Source organism: Acipenser ruthenus, chromosome 15 (assembly GCF_902713425.1).
Source record: "Acipenser ruthenus chromosome 15, fAciRut3.2 maternal haplotype, whole genome shotgun sequence".
Classification (NCBI taxonomy): Eukaryota; Metazoa; Chordata; class Actinopteri; order Acipenseriformes; family Acipenseridae; genus Acipenser; species Acipenser ruthenus.
In genome coordinates, this window is record NC_081203.1 from 24,693,411 (window position 1) to 24,714,809 (window position 21,399).

The window sequence follows — 21,399 nt, forward strand, 5'->3', positions numbered from 1 at the left end:
GGGTGCTGTGGCTTATAAAGCTGATGCAGAGTGCTAGATTTTGGCACAGAACAAGTCTATAATGAGAAGAAACATGCACATAAGCTGTAGGGGACACTATTGAAACCAATATCATATGGTTAATTAAGGTGTGTTAATCACTGAGTGATGCAATGCTAATACAGCAGTTAACTGTAATATTCATATGTGGTTTTTAACAGTTTCCCCTTATGGGCAATTTTCTTTATTGAACCTTTGTGTTCCAGTACCAAAATTCAGCACTCTAATATTAGCAAGCTATGTGTGGATATATAGATAAAGCTTTGTTGTCACCTTATTCCTCATAATAGCCTTTAAGATAAAGGGATCCATAGACAGTAAATGATTGATACACTTTGTGCGAAATGATGCGAATTCTCATTAATAATACATTTGTAAAATATTCTCATTTCATTTCTGTGCTTTAATTATATGTTTTGTTGTGTAAAGTTATCTGTCAGATATTTACTGTATAACTACCAGATTTCAATGAATAATTTAAATTGATACATTGCATTATTAATGCATAATAAGGTCTTGTTTAAATAAAATGTTATCCGAACAAACCTAAGTCATGGGGTCTCATTTCCAATTGTTAGATGTAATCCATCACTTTAATGCTGGTGTGGTTGTAGTTTTATTTATTTTCTGATTGGCGACTTTTGTTGCAAGTGCAGAGTTTGTGGTCCTGAATTTCCATGTAGTGCCATCCTCTCAATATGAATTTTGAGTACCATTCATGGCTGCTCTGGAAAGTTAAATGGAGAGCAGAGGTGTTCTGTTGCAGACAACAGCCTACAGGAAAGCTTTATTTTTCCAAAGGCTTGTCTTTGTTTTGAGCCCCAGCATTCCAGATTTTTCAGGCTTTACTGGGATGCTGTTGTCAGCCCGAGTCGCCGTTCCTGAATTTGATAAGCTTGTAATCTACATGTCTGCACAGTGCTATTGTAGTGTACTCCATTCTGAAATGCATTTGTTTGCTTTTCAATAAACAAGACCTATGTTTTTGGTGCATATACTTTCATTAAAACTGCTTACTCTTCATGGATGTGATTCTGTACAGTTTTGGTAATAATGAGTCAATTTATAAAAGCAATAACATTAAAGGTTTGTGGTTCTACTGAGTATTATTATTTAGAAATGTTGCTAATATGTATTGCAACTAGATCATAGCTAAAATCTTATTAGCTTGTTTTTTTTGTGCAAATCATTGAAGATTCCCTGACTCGCCTGAGCTCCCTCTAGAGACACACCAAGAGCCTCCGATCTAAATTAATGGAAGCATACTAGACTGCACCCTTTGCTGTTCTCTATAAGCAACGGGACACTTAACAGTCTGCTAGGAAGTGTGTCGTGCCCCCCCCCCCCTACCCCCAGACAGCAGTCTCCCTGTCCATCAGAGCCGTCTGAAGTTCTAAGGAAGTGTTCCAGGAAACTGCTATGGACCCAGCCGGGACAATCCGCTTTTAAGATATGGTCTTTGCTATATCCTGAATAACCCCATTCAGTAAGCCTATGTACACAGTTATGGTAGTGGGCTCTGAAAGTTCAATTGAATTACTGGTGCAGACAAACTCTATTGCTTTAAAAGGACTGAGCTGAAACAGAGAGAATAAAAATAGAATAGGCTCCAATAGCTCAGAAATACCACAGCAAAATAAGAATTTCAGTGTTTCATTTGCTATGCAAAAAAGTCATTTTTTATTTGTATAAAGGTTTCAACACTACAACACATCAACAAGCTGGAAATATTGTGTATTATGTTACTGAAGTATTTCATAGCATTTCAATACCATACAAACCAGATTTAACAACGACATCCAGTCTTAATGATTTCCTGAAATGGAATGGAAATCAGTTGGATGGATGATTATATCAAGGGCTTGGGTTTAACTCCATATTGTGAAATTTGATAAACAGCCTGGGCCTGGACTACTACAGTCTTTTATTAGATGTCCTTCTGTATTATCCTTAAACTAGTACATATTTTAATTACTCTATACAATATTAGGTAACTCAAATCAAATACCTTTGTATAGGGAAGATTGAATACCAATGTACTGCAGTCGTACCCTGAAATATGCAGTGCCAGTCTAAACTAATACAAGATTATGAAGAAAGATTATTACTTGTAGGATAGAAATAAAAACTAATATCAAAAGAGAAAAATGGTAATCGTAAGTTTAAAATCTCATCATCATGTACGCTAAATAGCTTTTTGTGAGTGATTTCAAACAAAGCATTTATTTGCCAAAGCATTTTAGTATTCGAAAACAGTAAATTATTTATGGTGGAGTAGAAAAAAAATAAATAAATAAGTCTTCTGCATAAACTGTTCCCTGAGTTTGACTTGCAGTTCTGACAAAGTCTTTTTAGTTCAAAGAAAGGGGTCTGAATGAATACTTATATAAGCCATCCGGCAATACATTTAATAGAGAAAAGTGTAAGGTACTGCACGCAGGCAATAAAAATATGCATTATAAATATCATATGGGAGCTACTGAAATTGAAGTTTATGTTGACTCAGAAATGTCTTCATCTAGACAATGTGGGGAAGCTCTAAAAAAGGCAAATAAGATGCTTGGGAACTGAATTTAAGGGAAGTAATGTTAAAACTTTACAATGCATTAGTAAGACCTCATCTAGAATATTGTGTTCAGTTCTGGTCACCTCGCTACAAAAAGGATATTGCTGCCTAGAAAGAGTGCAAAGAAGAGCGATCACAATTATTCCAGGTTTAAAAGGCGTGTCATATGCAGATAGGCTTAAAGAATTGAATCTGTTCAGTCTTGAACAAACAAGGCAACGCGGCAATCTGATTCAAGCATTCAAAATTTTAAAAGGTATTGACAATGTTGCCCCAAGGGACTTTCAACCTGAAAAAAGAAACAAGGACTCACAAGGAGTCACAAATAGAGATTAGATAAAGGGGCATTCAGAACAGAAAATTGGAGGCACTTTTTTACACAGATAATTGTGAGGGTCTGGAACCAACTCCCCAGTAATGTTGTTGAAGCTGACACCCTGGGATCCTTCAAGAAACTGCTTGATGAAATAAGCTACTAACAACCAAACAAGCACGATGGGCCGAATGGCCTCCTCTTGTTTGTAAACTTTCTTATGTTCTTTAAGTATTTTTATGTTTTCCTCTTTTCTTTTTTTTTTTTCTCTCTGCGAGAGGAAGAACTTGCATGGCTTTTTATTTTACGCTTTATTGTGCTTGTTCCGTACATAAATTAAAAATTGCATGGTTAGTAGGAAACCCATTGCTGATCAGGTAGCACTTAAACATTGCATGCTACAGAAGGAGCTCTGTGTATAGGTGTTGAAATCAAAACTGCATAAACATGAATGGAAGACCGCTCATTCTGTGCCCACGCCCCATTTTTCCATGTTGCCATCACAGAATCCATGGGCAGGGCCACATGAACTGCTTTTATTTTTATGTGGGGGGAGGGTCTTGTTGCAGGAATGTCGTGGAGCTGTGTTTAGGGTATTAGTCAGCGCACAGCTGCCTCAGTGGTGCAGTGAGCTGTCACCTCTCATTAGCGACACGTAATCCAGGCTGCCTCTGCGGTTGAGAATCTGTCACAGAGCACAGGCCATCAGATCAGTGCAAAGAGAACATGGGGAAACAAACAATTTAACAGTAGGGCCTTTATGGAGGGATTATTAAGTAGCAACTGTGTTTGTTTACAGGCCTGGGAAGAAGTTGTTGCAAAAAGGATCAATACATGTACATCATTTGAGGGCGGGGACGTTTGTGATTTATAAAGTATTCCTTGTAGAGTGTCTCCGTTAGGAACCACACTTGTTAAGCAGCTGCTGTGCTGAAACCCTGCTAAATAGTCATAAAGAGCCTCAAACTGAACTTCAGAGAATCCATGAAGTCTCTAGGCAAGTGTTCATTCCCTTCCAGTTTTGAGTGTGCCAACAAAGGTACCAAATAATATAGTTTCAATAAATGGGAACACCCAAAACAAAGATTACATTTACAAACTAGACAAGATTGAAATACAGTACTAAAGTAAGGACACGCTTGCCCTGTAGTGTACATTGAAAAACACAGAAATCCCCATGGTTCCCCCCCCCCCCCCCCAATGTGGTTTCTTCAGTTTAATGCTACAGAGTAAGCAGTTTTGCTGGACTTTCCCTCGTCCATGCCGCTGCAACATTAGACTAGCTCTTGGTGTGATTTGTGTAAAGGCCTGTTAACTGAGAAATCTCTTCAAATAGCATTGCCTCCAACCATCCATACAAGTCAGTGGTTTTGTGTTGAGCTTAGAAATACACAGTTAAAGATAAAATATCCTTTAAACAAAGGATTTTAACTTTGTCAGCTCCAATTTGTGATGGTGGTGTTTGGTTTTTTGGGGTTTTTTTTTGACAACCAAGTCAAAGAGAAATTGAAGCATATTGGACAATTGATAAACGAAGATCGCTTTTCATAGGAAGACAGGTTCGCGAAGCACAGTGCAGTGAGTACGTGATTACTCTGTGACTTACGTAAATTGTGTAAACCACGCTGAACTCTGGAGGGAGCCGAGTCCTCTGATTTCTCAGGCTGCTGTTGCAAAGAAAGTTGGCGTGTCGACATCGCAGTGCCTCGCCTTGTGATCAGATAGGATTCTTTATTTAATGTAGAAAAACTTTTATGTTTTGTTTAGGAATAGAAAAAAAACAATTGACTAGTATTTTAAATGATGTATTTAACATTTACTCATAATGTGACGTTATTTCATTCTTCAGGATATTTTTGCTTCTCCCGATGTGTCCCGATAAAGTGGCGCCGACTGTACTGTGTGTGCTTCCAGTCAATGTTCCAAATCCACTATTTTATTTGGCACTAATATTGAGAGACCATCAGACACCAAAGAGGTAGAGCCAAAGATTAAATTCACTTGAAAGCCAAGCTTTTCAATTTCCTCCCTCGAGGGGTTCGCCCAGGGCAAGGTTGATGCTTATTGGTGCAGGCATTGTGCAGGGAAGCTTAGTGCTGTGGTTTCCTTCACTTACCTGATCTGTGTCTAAATAGATGAGAATACATTCTCCGAGCTGGAATAGCACCTTGCATTACTTGCCATAACAAAATCCCCATCCCCCGTTTTTATAATGCTCTTTGGTTATAACGCTCGTATATAGCGAGGGAGCACTATTTATTTCAGGAATAAACAAAACAATGTTTAACTTGAACTGCTGTTGGCATCCTTTGTTTTGTACGTAATTCACTGGGGTAAATAAGTCCTACACAACTTATTCTTTACTCCTGGGATATTTTTCTATTTTAACGTGTTACATATTGTAAGGTCCTGCTGTAAAATAGACACACACGCAGGGTCCATGGCCATGCCCTCTGCTTTTGCTGCTATGCTGTCTCTGCATGCATTCAGGACAATATAATGGCTTTTATTACTTAAATAAATAAATAAATAAATAAATAAAAAATTAACAAATATTTAAACTATGAGCGAATATCCGAACATGAAAATCCCGTGTTCATCCCAGCACTAGATACCAGTAAAAGCATTTTTCGTTGTACCATATTCAGTCAATATCCTAGCACAAATGATGTTTTACACAGTCTTAGACCAACAAAGAAAGCTGTGCACAGCATGTCTAAACTAGACTTGTAAACAATTTTCTTCATTATGCGGCGTCACTTTCAAATTGCAAGTGTTACTGCAGCTGGAGATCAAGTAAGCCATGTTAATCAGTACTTAAAATATTCTGAAAAATGAAACGGAATAGAGACTGCACACAGCCTCTTCTCTGGAACTGTTTTCTCCATCACATGTAGTTTTTATATATACTGGAGGAAACCCCTCCCCAGAATATGGTTAATTTGAGCTGGAATTTTGTATCTCCTATGATCTCCTCCTGGTATATGTACCACAACCTATGGGATCAGTTCTGCTAAAGCAGAGGTGGGACTTGTGGCAGGGCTAAGTTTAATGTGTAGTGTTTTATTTCTCCTTTCGTGTTTTGTGTTATTGTTTTGTAAATTTTAGGTAGATGCTCCATCTGGGACATGATACCTACTGTGTTCGGTTTGCAGGGATAAGCAGCTGGGGATTGGTCAGCTGTGGCTCCCTAACCGGCAGATGGGCGTGTCCTGGCGGAGCATCTGACACCTCCCAGCTACGAGCCAAGGAGCAGGGCCACCCATGCTACCGGACAACAAACACGACTTTTGTGAAAAAGGATTAGTTTGGGATCTTTAACACAAAGTATGTGAGGTGTGTCGCTGCTCATCGTCTTCACGGCAGCCTTTTGTTTTCAGTGGGGGTTTTTTTTGCCTTGTTTTTTTTTTTTGCCATCTTGCACACTTGTTTGATCACCCATGATATACCATTGTTGGTAATCGGGTGATATTTCCTGCTCGTTGTGAATAAGTCCTGAGTGTCTGTGCTGTGTTACAACTACAACTTCTGTGTCCCTCCACTCTGTCACTGGATTACCCACAACCCCCTATTAAACACAGAAATGTCAATAATATAAATTGGCTGTACGTGCTGCAAGGGACTGGTGCTGGCTTGTGTTTGGCTGAACAGGCTATTGGAATTCAAAATAGTGTGTGGTTAGAGGTTATATGATTCACCAACAACCTCCAAGCCTGTGGACTGAAAACATTGCTAACTTCTAAACGATGTGTCCAACAGGCTGGACAAATAAATAGATAAATAAATTCAGTGGGTAAGTGCCACCCTGAAATGTTGAAAAATCAGTTTTAACATAAAATGTACTTTTATATTTTTTTTTGAGTTTTTGAAAAATGGCATTTCACCTAATTCACAGATGTGGGTTTGTGTACGATATTTGAAGTAGTCTATGCAAACCTCCTAATGGCTCGTGATTTTTAAGCGCCGTGGGGTTTTGAGGAAGGCTTTCACATGTTAATCTCGGTTTACATGTTAAGGGACAATTCAACAGCACTTTTCTTTGTCATGAACAGTGGGAGTTAAAAGCTTCCCACAGGCTTCAGTATCTTTAACAGAACCTCTCATTCCTATTCAGTTAGTGCGCACTGCCCTTTTACTGGCAGAGAGTCGAGTTGTCACTCATTTTGACTGACAGTCCTCAAATCTAGTAGCAAAATTAGTAAACCCTGTCAGTTTTGACTAAACCGCTGCCCTTGATGTGTGTTTTAATTCAAGCCTTGTCTGCAGACACAGTAGTAAAGCTCACTGTCCCTCTCAAGAGTAGTATGCGTTTGTGAGCCTATCATAGGAAAAACAAACGCATAATTCAGAAGTTGAATCTGCATAAATTTGTCATTCTTGCCAGCTTAAACTTTATGCTGTACCATGATGAACTAACTGTTCTCTGTGGCCCTAAAATAAAGGATTTATCAGTTAAGTGCAGTACATGAGCATGCTTAGTTTTGCTTGTAGCAACTTCATGGCAATATATAACAAACTGTGTTGTAGTTTGTGGGCAGTCTATAATGGATGCCCAGTTCAACAAAGTGCTGAACCTCCATAAGGTTTTTTTTTTTTTAGATGTATTTACAGCTAGTTACACCAAATCCAGTGAAAATACTGTTCCTAAATCAACCATCACAATTGGCCTCAATAAAACAGCAGCTTTTTAAAAATAGAAATCCTTTGAAAACCGTCAATAGAATGGGAAACAGAAAATAATTATTAAAAGTAATAGCTAGCTAATGCTTTTAAACCAATACCTCTTATGTTGATAGTGTTAACAGTATTTCAGTTCCCTGTTTTATTGTGCCGAGGATATTTTTGATTCTTTAAATGTTTTCCCTTTTTTTTTTAACCAGGATATGCAAACATTTCAAATACAACCCTGTAGATAAACTGCTGCATCCTGATTCCTGTCCACATGCAGTGATTAGGTACAAGGAACTAGCAGCATCTTTTTTGAAGGAAGTTTGAAATTGTAAATGTCATTTTATTGCACTTTATTCTTTTGAACACTTAATTGGATAAGTGTTGTGTGTTTTTTTTGTTTAATTCAATGGAGCATTCACATGGCCTATTGTGTAAAAAACACCCATCATGTTGTCTTAAATAATTAAATGTTTCTTCCCACTCTTTCAGGAATGGATGAAATGAATACAGTAGCAAGTCAAAAACAACACTGGGCAGAATGAAGGAGTGGACCCAGGAGCTGATGTGAAGAAAATGGGTGTTAATGCATCTAACTACCCTCACTCGTGCTCCCCTCGGATTGGGGGAAACTCACAGACACAGCAGACATTTATAGGTACAGTAAAGCCCTTTCATCCCTACCCCGCCCCTTTCCACCCTAATGTATTCACTTGTGTAAGAAAGCAATCAATTGATATTTGTATATGCCACTGTCTTATTTCCCCGGTGTAATTGTAAGTATAATTTTACCATGTTAAGAATCTTATCTAGGCTATACTTCATAATACATATTTTTTCTTGACAAGGCAACTTCTCATACCCCATAGAGTTCACAGAAACGGTTTTATCATTCTAAATTCAACAAATAGTTTGGGAGAAAATGGCTGATGCATGGAGATTTGATTTAGGTTCCAAGGTCCAGACGAGTCATGCAGCAGGAAAATAAGAATATTTAAACATTAAGGAGGGTGGGGGAGGGGGAGGGGGAGGGGGAGGGGGAGGGGAAAAAGGGCCAGCCTACTTAACTTTAATGGAATTGATGCACAGTTTAAACCAAATGAATTGCAAACAGAAATCCCAAATGTCAAAGCATACAGAAAAATAACTACCAAGAATTATAAAAAAAAAAAATAGAATGTATAGCTTTAAACCGTGGTAGATAGCTGGTGGAAATCCAAGCCGTTTTAATAGTCAGCCATTCATCCAGATCTGCTTGCTTATAATGATGGGTGCTTGTCATTTTCACTTGGCATATATTTCTCGCATTAGGAGAAATCTCTGCACATAAGTGTCCTGTAAGCAGGAATTCTACCTCTGTATTGGATAGTGCAAAATTCATAGTTTTGTGATTGCTATGTGAATACCATGCTGAAAATGCATTATCTGAGGCAAACTTGTTGGGACTTGAGCAGGAATCTCTCCTCTCCTCTCTCTCTCTCTCTCTCTCTCTCTCTCTCTCTCTCTCTCTCTCTCTCTCTCTCTCTCTCTCTCTCTCTCTCTCTCTCTCTCTCTCTCTCTCTCTCTCTCTCTCTCTCTCTCTCTCTCTCTCTCTCTCTCTCTCTCTCATGCACAAACTTTCACATTCAATTTAAGTTTGTTGTACAGTATTGTAGGATACAAAACTGGTTGAAAAAACTACAGATTGTAGTATAGTTGGAAAAAGTGCCTCCAAAATTAAATGCAGGAAATGACCAGTAAAAAGCTACTGTAGGGTATATAAAAAATGTGTTTTGAGTGCCCTCAGTTGTTTGAGAAGTCTACCACATAATGTACAAGAACCCAGTGTTTACATCTTTGGGAGCATTTAGGGACGTTTCTTCAAAGCTGTGTTTAATCAAAGTAAAACAAGTTAATTTGATCTCCTCATAGTGTAATGGTAATTAACCTTGGTGTCATTAAGCTGCACTTAAAAAAGAAATATCTAATTCGTGCTTCAAAAATGAAGTTCAATTACCTCTTCAAATGAAAATCTAAACCTTTGATTGAGACGTCCAGAAGTGCTATTAAGGGAATATAACTCAGTAATGTGTTTCTACTGTTTTAATAGTGTTGCAAAAGTAGAACTTTGTCCAGACACAGTGGTTGAAAGTCAGAGTCACTCCTCGTGTAGTTCTTTACTTAAGACTTGCAGTACATTGCCTCTTCATGCTGTTTACAAAGTGGTATACAATTAATTAACCAGAGTTAACACACTCTTTCGGATTTCAGGTCTGCTCATCTTAAGATGAAATCCACTAATAATGTTGTATAATGTTTGGCGCTGCAAAGATTGTGTCATTCAGGAAAGCTGTTGGATACCATTGATCCTATTTTTATAGGCATTATGCTATTTTTCTGTCATTCAGGTTTAGTTTAGGTGTATACTGTATTAGCAGTTAATTACTATCCAGTGTATCAAGGCAAATGTGCATTTATGGAGAGGGAGCTAATGGAGGGTCAATACTTGAATTTGACATCTAATGTAGCTCTGCATGTTCTGAGATTTTTTGCAATTTGCTCCTGAGAAAAAATGAAATTGCATTTTAAACTACTGATTTTAATAATTGTGTTATTATCAGATGTATTTTTTTGTTGTTTAGAAAGTAAGAGTACGAACCTGAGTGAAATGTTTGAGAATTGATTCTACAGAATTGTTTATAGTTGCACGTGTCGTCTTGTGAATTAACATTTAATATGAATTCATTTGAAGCAGTAGTTTACATTTTATACCCAAGAAGATTTTTTGAGTAGCAAAAAATATGCTGTTCTTTGCACAATAATCTCCATAGGGTATAGGTCTATAATTTAAATTCTATCCCCATCAATGTTTTAACATGCAGGATTTTACAGCCATCTGCCACCAATGTAACCACTTAAAAATTCAAGTCCCTAAAGATGTTCACAGACGCTTATTTTCTTTTGTCTCTCTCTTCAGGAACCTCATCCTACTCCCACCAGGGCTACGGCTGCGAGTCGAAGCTCTACAGCCTGGACCATGGGCACGAGAAACCACAGGACAAGAAGAAAAAGTCCTCTGGGCTGGCCACGCTCAAGAAAAAGTTCATCAAGAGGCGCAAGTCAAGCCGCTCGGCTGACCATGCCAAGCAGATGCGAGAGCTGCTCTCTGGCTGGGACGTGCGGGATGCTAATGCCTTGGTTGAGGAGTATGAGGGCACCACTGCCCTTAAGGAGCTTAACTTCCAAGCCAGCCTGGCCCGGCCAGAAAACCTTAGGCTGCAGAAAGATCTGTCTGATCTTTACGAGTACAAATACTGCACTGATGTTGACCTGTTATTCCAGGACACCTGCTTCCCCGTGCATCGGGCCATCCTGGCCGCGCGGTGTCCGTTTTTTAAGTCCTTGCTTTCCTCTTCTCCAGAGTACGGGGCAGAAATCGTGATGGACATCAACACAGCCGGGATTGACATGCCCATGTTCTCTGCGCTGCTGCACTATTTGTACACAGGGGAGTTTGGCATTGAGGATTCGCGCTTCCAGAACGTGGACATCCTGGTACAGCTGAGCGAGGAGTTTGGGACGCCCAACTCCCTGGATGTAGACATGCGGGGCCTTTTCGATTACATGTGCTACTATGACTCCGTCCTCAGCTTCTCGTCGGACTCTGAGCTTGTGGAAGCCTACGGGGGGAATCGGGGCTGCCTGGACGAGGAGCTGAGGGCCCACAAGGCAGTTCTTTCAGCTCGCTCTCCCTTTTTCCGTAACCTCCTCCAGAGGAGAATACGGACCGGAGAGGAGATTACAGACAGGACACTGCAGACTCCCACGAGGATTATCCTGGATGAGTCCATCATCCCCAAGAAGTACGCCAAGGTCATCCTGCACTGCATGTATACCGACATAGTGGACCTCTCCTATGTCCTGCACTGCAGCCCCTCGATAGGTAGCCTGAGTGAGGTTCAAGCCCTGGTGGCAGGGAAGGGGCATATGAGTCGGGCCGAGGAAGCTATGGAGCTGTACCACATAGCCCTCTTCTTGGAATTCAACATGCTGGCACAAGGTACAGTACCTTACCCCCCATCTCCAGCTTGGCTATGTTTACTGCTAAATTAATTTACAAGATGCTGGCTACTGTGACTGTTGATTTGCTATTCAGTAGTAGTTGGCCCGCTGTTTGAATAGTTCTGGGGTTGGAATTTTGGCCTATGACTTTTAGTCATACTGCTGAGTTGCAGTGTTCTTATGTGTTTGGTGTGCAGTTTCATCCCCCCCTCCCTCTGATCTTTTCATCATTACACAATAATGTTTTTTTTTTTTTATACGTGTAAGCCGATTCCCATTGTGCAGTGTTTCTTTTTTTTTTTTTCTAGCAAGACCGATGGGGAAAAGAGTGCATAGCTCTGGTCCACCAGCTAGTCTCTGCACATTCTGTCCCACCAGGGTACAGTATCTATGGACCCACAGCCTTCCAGTTTAAAAAACCGCTAATGGTAACCATTAGTTGATTTTGTTGGGATGCTACATAGCAATTTCCTGTGGTGGTGTTTTTTGTTGATTTTGAAACTGAGTAACTGGTTGACCATTATTGCTACTGCGGAAAATACAGATGTTTATTTTTAACTTAAATGCTAGGATATTGACTTCAACCAAAGACTCAGAATGCCTAACCATGGTTTCTTATGGGCAGGCATTCAGTCTTGTTATGAAGATATCTATAGGGAGCCCATTTTTAAGTTTAACTTAAGCTTTATCACTGTGTGGGGTATGACTAAATTGTGTTCTTCCATCATTACAGTCCAATGGTTTTTTGTTATGGCTAGGAGATGACAAGCCATTAATCATAATTTATGTTTATGAGAATCAACTGCAGGGTAAACGGGGCGGGTAGCGCTTCTGGATACGATAAAGAAGTCAGTTGATGGAAGAAATATAGAATCTAAAACTTAACAATCTTCCATAATTCCATCTGTAAAAAAACTAGGAAGTTGACCTAATTGCTAGCATAGTCACACCTAGAAGTTGCAACCAACTGGGCAACAGGAGTAAGCTAAGAGTCTGTGTACCACAAGCTAAATATTATACTGTAGAGCCACTTCCATGAAAGGAGAATTGTAATCTTAAGGTAGTTCGATTGGACTCTGTTTACAGCCCCGGTCTTCTCTGTGTCTCATTTTAAAGGCATCGATCCAGACTGTTTCAAAGCCATGGCTGTTAGCTGAGCTCTAAATGCAACCCCCCACCCTTGTACAATTCTGAGCCCGTAATTGAAAACAGATTTCTGGAACAAAGCAAAACTAAATCGAATGAGCATGCTTGCAGATTCCACAGAGAACAGTTATAAGCGAGTGGTGTACCATCTTGCTTGGCTTCCAGCAATACCACAGTTGTCTTTCCTGCAGCTTCAGTTCTGTGTTTATTAACCTCTCATTTCATGCAGTGTGTAGGGGAGGGTATTGGAGAAATCACCCCGGGGGAAAGACGTCCCAGAATTTCATAAATGAGCTCTCCAAGTTGCAGTAGTTAATGAATAAATAAATAGACCTACAGTAAATAGAATTTTTGATCATTCGCTTTTAGATCCTACTTACAGTACTGGCTTGACTTAAAATGTTTCTGGTTAATCCTGATCAGTACATTGTCCAGCTTTTTGTATGTTCTGTTCACAAAAGTGCGGAAAACATGAATTAGAGTGTGGGGCAATTTTATCTACTGCAGTGGCGTGGGAGCAATCAGAAATGAAATGAACTGTCAGGGAGACCAAAGCAGAGCTTCTCAACGGAAGACAAGGTAATTGAAGTAAAACTAAGTGGGGTGATTCATGGCGTTCCTGTTATTGCACAGTGATGTACTGTACCACTCCTATTGTATAGTTTGAGGAATCGCTCAGATAACTGAGACAGACAGCATGAAGGGATAGTTTTATAAGGTAAAAGAAAATTGGTACTGTTTTCATAAATGGCCTTTTTTATTTTCTCTTTCCCTTTTTAAAATATATATTTTAAAGAAATTATACAAATAGCATTACACTAAATGAACATCCATAATTGATTATCAGATCACTGGTACTGGGGTGGGAGGTTTTTCTGTGTTCAGGCTGGTGCAGAAGGGTGGCAAAACATATCAAAAAGTATTTTGGGATATTGGAGAAATACACAAAAAATGTAGTTCAGTATTACAGCGTCCACATTTCTGACAAACCGCACTACCTGATGCGATGTAATTTAGAACCGGACTCGATACTACCCCCTGAGGTGGTCTCGAGTATGGTATTAAACGCTGCGTAGTGTAGACACTAACCATATTTAGCACTCTACAGTTTTAAAGGCATAATGTGGACAGAGCCTTTGAAAGGATACCAAAAGCAAATGGTGCATCATTTTCAGTGAGTAGAGCTGTACAAAAGGGATTTCAATGTTATGTACAGTGTGGATAGTAATTGAATTTCAAAAATGGAATTTTCACAAATCAAAACTTTTTTTTTTTACAGAACAGGATTTAAAACACAATGTTTGTGGGCAACCACTTTCTTGCAGACCCAACTTATTACTGTGCCTACCCTACTGAAATGCAGAGTAGAAGAAGCTAAAAGCCAATCTGAAGAGTGTGGGTCACTAACCTATTTTCACAGAGTGAAAATGAGGGGGTCATTTTTTTTTGTACTAATGAATTTGTATGTATAAGTGTTATCTAGAATGTAGTGGAGAAACCATTTTTTAATTATTTTAATTATTTTATAGGAAATACCGTACTGTAACATCTAGGGATCTGTAACTCAGTAACTTAAATAAGCCAACAGGCAATAACAATTTCTCTGCTGTCACGATTACATTTCGCCCTTTTTATATAAGGTGTTTTCTGGTGGTTTTGGTTCTTGGCTAGTAAGTACTTTGCATCAAGTATCAGCAAAATTTGATTCACAGCACATGACTTGGATGACTTGATATAGCATGACTCTGTTGCAATTGGTGGCTATTTAAAACAAGTTTGCTGTCTGTTGCTGGGTCAGATGCCCAAGATGAAGCAAGTCCAGATGACTCGCTTATTTTCAGCAGAATGGATGGTCAGTTTATTCATGGTGCCCAGACATAAAAACTAGACAGCAATAACATATAAGTAAAAGAAAATTGCTTAATAGTCTCTGTAAACCATATAGCAAATGGCATATTTTTTGCCAGCTTTCAACTTTCAGTCCTTCGTGTAACCTCTATAGCTACGGGACTTCGCTTACCTCTCCACAACCTTTACTCCTTGAGGAACTCCAACATCTTGCCAGCAAACAGACTGTATAGGCCTGAGCAATCCCAGCATTCCCTCAAACCACTCCCAAAACACTCCTTATAATGCAGTCAAATATAATAGTACAACGCATTAACATGGTTTCTTTCAAACAATCCCTAAATATGTAGGCCATCATTTAAAAAAAAAAAAGACTGTAGTGCTTCATTGTAAATCATAACCTTACGCTTCTCATTTGACTGTAAAGCTAATAATCTCCTATTCAAGTTTAGATGCCCTATCCTAATTGTAGGCCTTTAAAAAAAAATAAAAGAATGCACAAAATAATTCTGGTAAGATGAGGTGGAAAAGACTACAAAGGAGAAATTAAGGGAATAGAAGGAAAAGTTTCAGAAAGAGAAGCTGCTGGCCAACATGAGAAATAGGAAAGCAAAGAAATGAGGTCCTTCCAGTCACCTGGGCGTAGGTAAGTATACTCCCATAGTTACAACAATCCAACATTAAGGCATTCTTTTAAATGTAACCTTTTTTATGTGCATTTGTTTTCTAGAATTTTACTTGCTTTCCTGAAATCAAGAGTGTAATTTCACGGTCACACTGTCCATTGGAAAACAAACCTATTTTTGGATGTGATTTTGCTTGATTTTTCATTTGTTTTTGTGTGAATGGACTACTGAGACATTTTACTGTTTTAGGTAGGAATGGTTTGAACAGTTTCAGAATAGATTTTATGATTTTTTTTTATTACTAATCTTCCTTTTGGGTTTATTCAGTAGTGCTTGGTATTGTCATACTGAAGTTACGAAGGGTAACCATAGAAGCAGTTTTTATTATAATTGTTTGCCTCTATACTATACAGAAGTTCCGTGCATCCTGTCCATAAACTGGTAGGAGGCTGGAAGTCAGCAGTACTGTAGACAGGTTTCTCTGGATCGGAGGCAGGTGTTGTGTAGGGGAATGAAAAGAATATTATAGCAAAAGAAACTTCACAATAAACCTGTCCTCTATATTGGCTGTTTTTGTAATGCAGCAGTGAGTTTCCCCCCAGTACTCCAAGATTAAACATTTTGCATTGTTGCCTGTTTAACTAAACACATGCATTATTGGTATTAATGGAGATGCAATTTTTTCAAGGTCACCGATTTGTAGTTGCCACACATCACACTGCAGCTCACTGGGTACCTCAGTCCGTGATGAACCAGTTGCAGGCATGGTGCCAGCTAGCACAAGTTGGCCTTGATACATGATACAGTAGAGCTATGATACAGGCCAAGAGCGATTCCTGGTGACAAATGCAGCTGCAGAGACAACATAGGGTAGCAGGTGCTGAGAGTGAGAAAGCACCTTTGACCACCTGAGGTCCAGATGACCCGTTGTTTTCTATCCTCTCACAGACTGAACCAAGCAAGCTGGTGTTGACTGGCACAGAAGTCACAGTTGTTCAGAGCACATCAGTTTCCAACTTGATTTCATATACTTGTGCTTATATTTTGTTACTGAATGTTAGAATAAGATGCATAAAAAAAGTGAGTAAGTGCATTTGTTCAATTTTTGGAGTTTGAATCCCATTTGTCCAAGTTTTAGATTATAAAATATCTATTGGTTTTAAAAGTGTGCATGTGTTTAGTCAATATTATTGACCAAAACCCAGTAAGAGCTGGTATTTATTACATGGAAATTTGCTCTTGGATTTTTCTGTATTTATATCCTCATCCTATCTCACTGCTGCAGTGGTCAATGAAGTTAATTAAAAAATAGAGACCTCATCCTGCCATGTGAGCAAATGTGCCCATGACCAAGGCTGTCAACTTATCAGTCTATTTTCTTCTTGTTTCCCAAAGTGTAAAATAAACAACTAAAGTGTCAATTTCTATAATATAATTTAGCGTTAAATCTGTTTTTTGATTTGTAGGACAATTTTATGGAAATAGTAGTACCAATTAATGTACTGGTACTGTAGCTACAATAATTTGAGATCATACCAGTGTGAAATGGTTGGTAAAAGTGGGGAATGGTGTATTGTCTAGAACTACCCGTTAACTCTATAATGCACCTTGCTGCTGTTTTCCCAAAGCCGCAACTTCAAATGTTACAATACAGTGGAAACTGGTCTTCAATAAAGTGCTGTTTAGATCGTTAAAACAGACCCCAGTATAACCAATTGTCTCGTCTTGAAACATTTTTTCAGAGGATACATTACATACTACACATGATACTGTAATTGTTATGGGCAGCAGTGTGGAGTAGTGGTTAGGGCTCTGGACTCTTGACCGGAGGGTTGTGGGTTCAATCCCCAGTGGGGGACACTGCTGTTGTACCCTTGAGCAAGGTACTTTACCTAGATTGCTCCAGTAAAAACCCAACTGTATAAATGGGTAATTGTATGTAAAAATAATGTGATATCTGTATAATGTGAAATAATGGATAATGTGATATCTTGTAACAATTGTAAGTCGCCCTGGATAAGGGCGTCTGCTAAGAAATAATAATAATAATAATAATAATAATAATAATAATAATAATAATAATAATTGTTGGTAACATTTGCTTTACTTTAGCCCCCCCTCCCCCCTCCCCCCCACATCATTAAACCCTTTAATAATAACAAGAAGTCAAGTTTGAATCCAAGTGCAATGGAATTCAATTGGGTTCTTCTTCCAGCCTCCTTTAATGCCCTCTATCCTGAATAAACTGCCAAGAAATGAGAGCATTTGTAGCCTTGCAATTATGAGATACTAGCCTGTAATTTAGCAGATGGGAAAGGTTTACAAATGCAGTCTTGAACCAAAGCGTCCCTATTCACCTTTTGTGAAACGCACTGTTTTCTGCGCTCCCTTTGTAGGTATTAAATTACCCTCTTGGCTGCTGGATTAAAAGCCGCGCAGTAATGACGGCTGTTCTACAGGAATAATCCTGGGCTTTGTGAGAACAGCCAGTTGGCAGGCGTTTGCTTGGGCTCATTAGTCTGTGTTTGATCTTCAAAAACACTGACACATCCCTTGGAAAACGCAGCTAAAATGTAATTAGGATACAGGGCGTAACAAAAAGCATTGCTGTAACATGGGAGGAAGCTCAAGGAATCAATAATTGTTAATCCAGCCCCTGTAGAACAGATTCCTGTAGTGACAGGGTGAAAGAGGCTTCAGACTGTACTGAAAGTGAGCATGCAGGCTGGAGGGCAGTGTGCTGCTTGTTTTCTTCATTACCGCAGTCATCCTCCATTGTTTCCCCCCTTCCCCCCTGTCTTTCATCTATGTATTGAGGTTAGTATAGTGGATTAAGGGGGTTGAATTATTCCACTGTTTTCAGAGCTCTGATACAGTTGTTAAATGAAGATGCTTGTACAGCAGCCTGATACTTTTATTTGTCAATGATTTCTGTAACATCATCATCACACATCAAAGCAGTAATTAAGGAAATATATTTGAAAGTTTAAATTGCTTGAACTATAGTATCGCATCGCCCCCTTCCCCGAAAAACATTATTAATTGTGTGTGTGTGTGTGTGTGTGTGTGTGTGTATATATAATATAATATATATATATATATATATATATATATATATATATATATATATATATATATATATATATATATATATATAATATATATATATTATATATATATATATAATATATATATATATATATATATATATATATATATATATATATATATATATATATATATATAATATATATATATATATATATATACACACCACAAGCACATTCGTAGATTTATACAGAAATGTGAGTAGTTGCCATAGCAACAAAAGCCTATATGTACTGTACCTCCACTGTTTGTTTTTGAAACACACTTTCCCTTGACAAATGTATGTTAAACATACCGAAACGTTGGTAAGTTGGCTTTGTTGAAGAGAAATGTATATATTTGTAATAGGTATATAAATGTTTAGTTGTATAGCTGGAAGGTAGAGCATTTACACAGCACTGCATGGGAGAGCATACAGTACTGTAGGGTGAGAGTCAATGACAAGCCTGTTAAAACGAAAGTCAAGATGGTTCTTGCTCAAGTAAGTGTTGTTTTAATGTAGTTTTAAAAAAAATGAACAATGCAAAATTCGTTGGATTGCAAATGGACAACAAAAAAAAAAAAGTAAATTAATCACTTATTATATAGATACTTTAGTCAGTAGATACTGTACAAAGACCGAATGAACCCCCCTCTCTTTCCCTTAAGGATGGTTTATTTAGGTATGATTTGGAGAATCCTACAGCATAATGTGTTGGGCATTGTTTCTACAGTATATGGGAGAAGCTCAACTCTCTGTCCCATACCTGCTCTATAGCTAACGAGAGGATCTTCAGACTCCTGTGGTCTCAATCGGGGATCTTTTGCAAACACTTCATTTTATCATCCAATTCATAAACAAACAGGTAATTAACAAAATGCCACAGGGACCCCGTGCTGCGTTATTAACTGCAGATGCACCGGGCTTTATTCTGTTTCTGCTTCCTACACACATCATATTATGGGATAATGTAAATTGTACTGTATTCTTATAGATTTAGACACTGTGGAGAAGCTCTCTCTGTAGCTGCCCATGTTGTACATGCCCAGCTGATGCCTAATAGCACTTCAGTTCCCAGTGCTGGGAGCACATCACCTTTCAAGAGCATCGCTCCTCACCTATTTATGTGAAAAGGGAAGAAAAAAAATCTCCGAAGAGTTTTAATCATTCATTCAGTCAGTTATGCCTGTTGGTTTTATGCTTGGAGACTTCCTCCCTTCCCTTACTAGAGAAAACAAGTTGACAATATTTAAGTGCTCACCAGCTTTGGAAATGAGAGACAAGAGCTGCTCTATTATAAAAGAAACACAAGGAATCGGATCAATTGGTACTACCTCAGTGGGGAGTGAACTTCAGGGAAATCACAGGCAATACAATGGTGAAAACCAGAAAGCAATATAAAAACCAATTGTTCAGTTCCAGGATGCTCACGAGAGAGATGCGAAGTGACCAACATAGTTTGACAAAAATAAATAAAAGCAGACTGGCACATTATGCAGTTCCATACCTGCTTCTTTAACTTAATACAATCTCAACCTTTGTTATATGCAATTTGTTTGTATTTAGAAGTAACTTTTTTTTTTTTTGTTCGCTTAAATTGAATTCTATTTCCAGCTGTGTCTCCAGTGTCAAACCCTTCATGTGCTGTAACAATTAAGATGGCTATTGTTCACTGTCCTGCAACCCTGCTGAGGAAAGGGTTATAACACATTTTCATTTCTTTCTGAAAATGTCTGTTCCTTGCACTTTCACAGAGTACAAGCACTACAGTACAGTATAAAATCAACTTTTTGCATTGTCAATCCAAGATTTGATTTAAGATTCACGTGCAGTGCATCATGTTTTCAATCCAAATTCAATTAATTATTAGCCCAAGGTTGACATGCAATATCAGCACCTGCTTGTGAGACACTGTAATTACACCAAACAAAGATCTACTATGGCACTCTTGTTTTTAAAGCCACTAACATATACTGTAAGCGTGATGTCAATTGTAATTTGCTTTTTGGATTGTCCTTTTAACTTAATTTATTGATTGGCAATTCAATTACATGTTCTGTAACTAGTTGGGAAATGCGCATTTCAATCAGCAGTCAATTGTTATTTATTTTTTTTCTTTTTACTAATTTAAATGGATTGCAATTTACTTTGTCAAACTGGGAGCTTTGTTTACCTCAGACTTGGATCTGAGCTCCTTGTTGGTATACAACTGATATTTAAAAAAAAATTAGAGTTAATAATCCTTTACTTTGCAGGGATAGAAAAGCATAACTTACGAACCCTCTCCCTTGACCGTGCAGGAACCAAGTTAGCCACAAAGGCTCAGTTTTTACTGAGCCCATGCGATTGGAGTAAACAGACTTGACATTTAGAAACCGTGTATCACGTCTGGATTGTGAAGTTGATTTCAGACCTTATTGCTGTAGACTTGTGCTTTTGGTCTGAAATCCTCTCTTTAAAATGTCAGATTGCTGTTTGCGTCCAATCCAGCTAGTAGCTGGGTAATGCGACGGGACCTGATGCCCAAGTGGAAATGCTTCAGGCCCAGTAGTCCAAAGGTGGATTACTGCAGCAGAACACAGAGGTACAGAGGTGCAGGGTACATGGGTTATGGTTAAATGGTATCTTGTCTGTTGATTTGAATGTGGTTTATCTGTAACAGTTTGCAGCCAATTCAAATTCCATTGTTTTGAAATGCATTGGGGGGGGGGGGGGGGGGGTTCTAGCTTTATTTGCTTTCTTTTCCATTGGTTTGTTCTCCTTTGTTTTGCCATTGAATGAGGGAGAGCTGTACAGTGTGTGTGATCTCATATCAAAGGCATTCTTGTGGGGATGTTCTGGGCGGAACTGCTAGATGCCTGCTGCTTTGAAATGCTGACTGATTTTTATTTTTATTTTTTTACTGCATATGGAGGAGAAACAAAACTTGCTGAAATTTGGCTTGGCAAGACAACTACATATTATATATAGAACTACATTGTATATAAACCTTATTAAAGATCATTTGCTTATTTAAATGTTGCACCTTTGCCACTGACCCAGCTGCACTGTATCCTGGTAGAAC

General features: G+C 38.5%; 1 protein-coding gene across 6 annotated transcripts in view; it reads left to right on the top strand.

Moving 5' to 3' along the window:
- The window catches only part of LOC117422091 (BTB/POZ domain-containing protein 7), a 43,017-nt gene that overhangs the window by 11,666 nt on the left and 9,952 nt on the right, over positions 1-21,399 (top strand). For 3 of the 6 annotated variants that reach the window (XM_034036744.3, XM_034036743.3, XM_034036745.3), the window contains 2 exons: positions 8,079-8,244; positions 10,543-11,625. In XM_034036744.3, the coding sequence (XP_033892635.1) occupies positions 8,163-8,244; positions 10,543-11,625 (1,165 nt within the window). In that variant the 5' untranslated portion in view covers positions 8,079-8,162. Of the gene's footprint in view, positions 1-6,073; positions 6,255-7,799; positions 7,874-8,078; positions 8,245-10,542; positions 11,626-21,399 lie in introns of those variants that run through there. The other 3 variants (XM_058987565.1, XM_058987566.1, XM_058987567.1) reach the window with 3 other exon arrangements.